This window comes from Lucilia cuprina, chromosome 4 (genome assembly GCF_022045245.1).
Source record: "Lucilia cuprina isolate Lc7/37 chromosome 4, ASM2204524v1, whole genome shotgun sequence".
Taxonomy (NCBI): Eukaryota; Metazoa; Arthropoda; class Insecta; order Diptera; family Calliphoridae; genus Lucilia; species Lucilia cuprina.
The window spans coordinates 47,065,677-47,069,841 of NC_060952.1; the positions used below are offsets into that span (position 1 = coordinate 47,065,677).

At 34.0% G+C, this 4,165-nt stretch overlaps 1 protein-coding gene across 1 annotated transcript; it reads left to right on the top strand.

The window, feature by feature from the left end:
* Nucleotides 1-145: 145 nt before the first annotated feature.
* On the top strand, nt 146-4,042 carry LOC111678632 (kelch-like ECH-associated protein 1B). The gene is made up of 4 exons (XM_046948051.1): nt 146-602; nt 727-984; nt 1,049-1,731; nt 1,794-4,042. The coding sequence occupies exons 1-4, from the start codon at nt 276-278 to the stop codon at nt 2,989-2,991; spliced, it is 2,466 nt and encodes an 821-aa protein (XP_046804007.1). The 5' UTR covers nt 146-275; the 3' UTR covers nt 2,992-4,042.
* Nucleotides 4,043-4,165: the final 123 nt, after the last annotated feature.

Sequence of the window (4,165 nt, forward strand, 5' to 3'; positions counted from 1 at the left end):
TTACAAAAAATAAAAATTTTATAAAAGTAAAAATTGTAAAAATATACTCATGGTGTAGGGTATCATATGGTCGGCCATGCCCGACTATACTTTCCTACTTGTTTTAGTATAATTTTAAATTATTTTGTTTTTTAGGTCAGAAAATTAAATTAAATTTAAAATTGTACTGTTCTACTTTTAATGATGTAAATTATACCAACTAGTGTTTAAACTTTACATTTTATTATAATAAAGTATTGATTTTAATTAATGTTAATTATCTTTAAGATACAAAAATGGATGTCACATCCGATAGCAGTAGTCGAACCCTGTCCCACTGCCAAAGTGCCTGTTCATATGGGTCCTCTACTATTGATGACCATGATGACCTAAATGCCAAAGATGACGACATGACATTTTGCATGTCAAACTATGCAAAGGAAGCTTTAAAAATGATGTTTATGATGCGTTCACATAATATGCTTACTGATGTGATACTTGAGGTAAAGCAAGAGCTATTCCCTGCCCACAAAGTTGTCCTGTCAGCAGCATCGCCATATTTCAAAGCCATGTTTACTGGAGGTCTCAAGGAGACCGAAATGTCTCGCGTTCAATTACAAGGGGTTAGTATTGTTTTGTACTCAACTGCAAACAATTTCGTACACACGAATGTTTTTATATTCGACTCATATAATTACATACTTATGTATTAACCTATAGTAAAATATATCTTTCTTTTAAATGCAGGTGTGTCCGACAGCTATGGGTCGTATCATATATTTCATGTACACCGGTCATATCCGAGTGACGGAGGTGACTGTTTGTCAACTGCTGCCAGCAGCAACTATGTTTCAAGTTCCAAATGTTATTGATGCCTGTTGTGCCTTTCTAGAACGACAACTGGATCCAACAAATGCGATAGGAATAGCAAGTTTCGCAGAACAACATGGATGCACTGAACTCCAAAAAAAGGCCAATCACTTTATAGAACGCCATTTTACACAGGTATCATAACCAAATATTTTCTTATTTTAGTGGTTTTATTAATGAAATGATAATTTAATAAAAGGTTTGTCAAGAGGAGGAGTTTTTGCAGTTATCAGCTTATCAATTGATCGCTTTGATTCGCCGTGATGAACTAAATGTGCAAGGTGAAAGAGAAGTTTATAATGCCGTTCTTAAGTGGGTGAAATTTGATGAAGAAAATCGTTATCCTAAAATGGAACATATTTTATGTTCGGTTCGTTGTCAATTTCTCACACCTACATTCCTTCGTGAGCAAATGAAAAACTGTGATGTTTTGCGAAAAGTACCTGCTTGTCGTGAGTATTTGGCAAAGATTTTTAAAGACTTGACTCTACACAAACGGCCGGTTGTGAAAGAACGTAAACCAAATACCACTCGTATGATATTTGTTGCTGGTGGATTTTTTCGTCAGTCTCTAGATATTTTAGAGGCCTATAATGTTGACGATAAAACATGGACAACGTTACGCAGCTTGCGAATACCGCGTTCAGGTTTGGGTGCTGCCTTTCTAAAAGGAGTATTTTATGCTGTCGGCGGAAGAAACAATTCAATCGGATCCTCTTATGACTCGGATTGGGTTGATCGTTACAATGCATTAACTGAACATTGGAGACCGTGTGCACCGATGACAGTCCCGCGACACCGTGTTGGAGTTGCTGTTATGGATGAACTAATGTATGCAGTGGGTGGATCGGCTGGTTCTGAATACCATAACACAGTTGAATAGTAAGTATTTTCTCAAATCTCTACTATATATGTACATATTTACGTATAAGATATTTTTTTAGTTACGATCCTGAACTTGATCGTTGGTTTCCAGTCCAGCCAATGCACGCTAAGCGGCTGGGGGTTGGTGTGGTTGTGGTAAATCGGCTTCTATATGCAGTTGGTGGCTTTAATGGCACTGAGCGTCTGGCTTCTGTCGAACGTTATCATCCCGAAAATAATGCCTGGAGTTTCATTCCACCCATGACCTGTGGCCGCAGTGGTGCAGGTGTGGCAGCAATTAATCAATACATTTATGTGGTTGGTGGTTTTGATGGTACACGACAATTGTCTTCCGTGGAACGCTTTGACACTGAAAACCAAGTATGGGACCATGTTGCACCCATTAAAATTGCACGCAGTGCTTTGTCGTTAACATCGCTAGATGGAAAACTATATGCAATTGGAGGTTTTGATGGTACGAATTTTCTTTCAATAGTCGAAGTTTACGATCCAAAAACTAATACTTGGGAACAAGGTACTCCGCTTAGTTCGGGAAGGTCGGGTCATGCATCCGCCGTCATTTACCAACCGTCATGCGTTAATAATTTCATGGATTGCGTAGAAGATGAGGGCCAGAAGCGTGATGGCAGTGGACCGGGCAGTAATGATAGTCGTTCTGATGACAACTCAAGTGACCAACCTAGTGGAAGCCGGACGGATAGTTCATTAGGAGGAAGTTCATCGTTTGTTGGCTTTCAGACATCATTTGGAAGCAGTGGGTGTCGGAATTGTGAAAGTGAAGAAGTACCCACATCAAAAGAAGAAAATTCCACAAGCAATATAAGCAAGAAAAACGACCATTTGGTTAAATCACTGCCGTCATTATCATCTGTAAAAGACATTCCTCATAGAAAATATCACAGTCGTTTTTATAAGAAAATTTGTAAAAATATAAATAAAGAAACTAATTCAACCGCAGAGGCTCCACCAGTTATGTCATATTTGGATCAGCTTTCATTCTCCTTACCAAACGATATTGAAAATTCCACTACTTTTGTAAATTCCAACATTAATGACAATAATGTTAATATCAATACGAATAAAAATCACACAACAACGCTCCCTTCTCCGAATGCCAAAAGAAAATGCCACCTGTCAGAATTCAGAACAAAGTGCCTCATCGAAGTCATACAAAAGTATAATGCTCGTAATGTCGTCCAAGAATATCTAAACTCATTACTAGAAAAGCATTCAAAAAAGTTTGGAGCTTTATCATGATCGTTTTTATGTTAATGTAACTATAGCATACAAATGTTCATATAAGTTATTTACGCACAAAAACACGCATTCATATTTCGTCGCCTATAACCGAAAATCTCGGAAAGACTTCTTCTAAATAATTCCCTGATTCTAAAACGTCTACTGAATAGGTTTTAACTATATAACTTTATATTATATAATTATAAACAACGCCCAGTATCTTAATCAGATTCTTAAAAATAATATGACAAATTATGAATATGCAATTTTTTTCAATTCTTACGATCAGTATTTTGAGTTTTAAACAATTACCATTATTTGAGCTAATTAATGTATTTGTTCTTTTTTAAATTTAAATTGACATTGTTTTGCTCACTAAAACAGAAAAAAGTTTTTATTAAAAACTTAAATTGAATCTTTAAGAAAAACAAGTTTTACAAGGTTAGTTATTAGTTTATGCTTAATATATTTTTTTACTAAAACATGATCCTTTGAATAAATTTTAAAAATGATGAAATATTCGAACGAACAAAATTAAAGGCTTTTGGATCAGAGGAATAAGAAATTTTTAGTTTTGGTACGATACACAAACTATATTCCTATTAATATATCTATTTATAATCAATGTATACCTGAGTGTTCTCAAAGTCTGGTGGTATAGATAGAATAATAAATAAAAATAGATTTTTAAGTAATTCACATTAAGTTGTTATGTCTCTTATTAGAGAGACAATGTTGTACATATAAAATTTAAATATATAATTTTTACTGAAACCTAATACATACATACCAATAAAAATTCCCTAAAATACAAACATTATTAATACTACAGAAAATAAAGGCTCACTTAAATTATTTTTTTTTTTTTAATAAAAATAATCTGTTTAAGTAACAGTAAGTAAGATTTGCATAATTTAAAGATTGTTGTGATTCCTAAATGCCAAATTTAATTAAAATTATTTTTTAACTCTGTAGTTTGTTGGCGGTGTATTAAACACTCAAAATGTTTGGCAACAAACACAAGTCTGATCGTCCTTAAGAAATACTGGCGATGACGCGAGAGTTATTCCCCAACTCAGACCTGAATTGTTAGATCAAATTGTTTGCTTATCAACAAAAGAACTTTGTTAATTTACTTTTAGTAACATTTGAATTTTAAATAATTGTTTTTACGTTTTATAATTAAAATTTT

Coding starts and splice junctions, on each gene's coding strand:
- LOC111678632 (XM_046948051.1), top strand. CDS start 276: ATGGATGTCACATCCGATAGCAGTAGTCGAACCCTGTCCCACTGCCAA. Junction 603..726: donor CTCGCGTTCAATTACAAGGG/GTTAGTATTGTT, acceptor TTTTAAATGCAG/GTGTGTCCGACAGCTATGGG. Junction 985..1,048: donor TAGAACGCCATTTTACACAG/GTATCATAACCA, acceptor ATTTAATAAAAG/GTTTGTCAAGAGGAGGAGTT.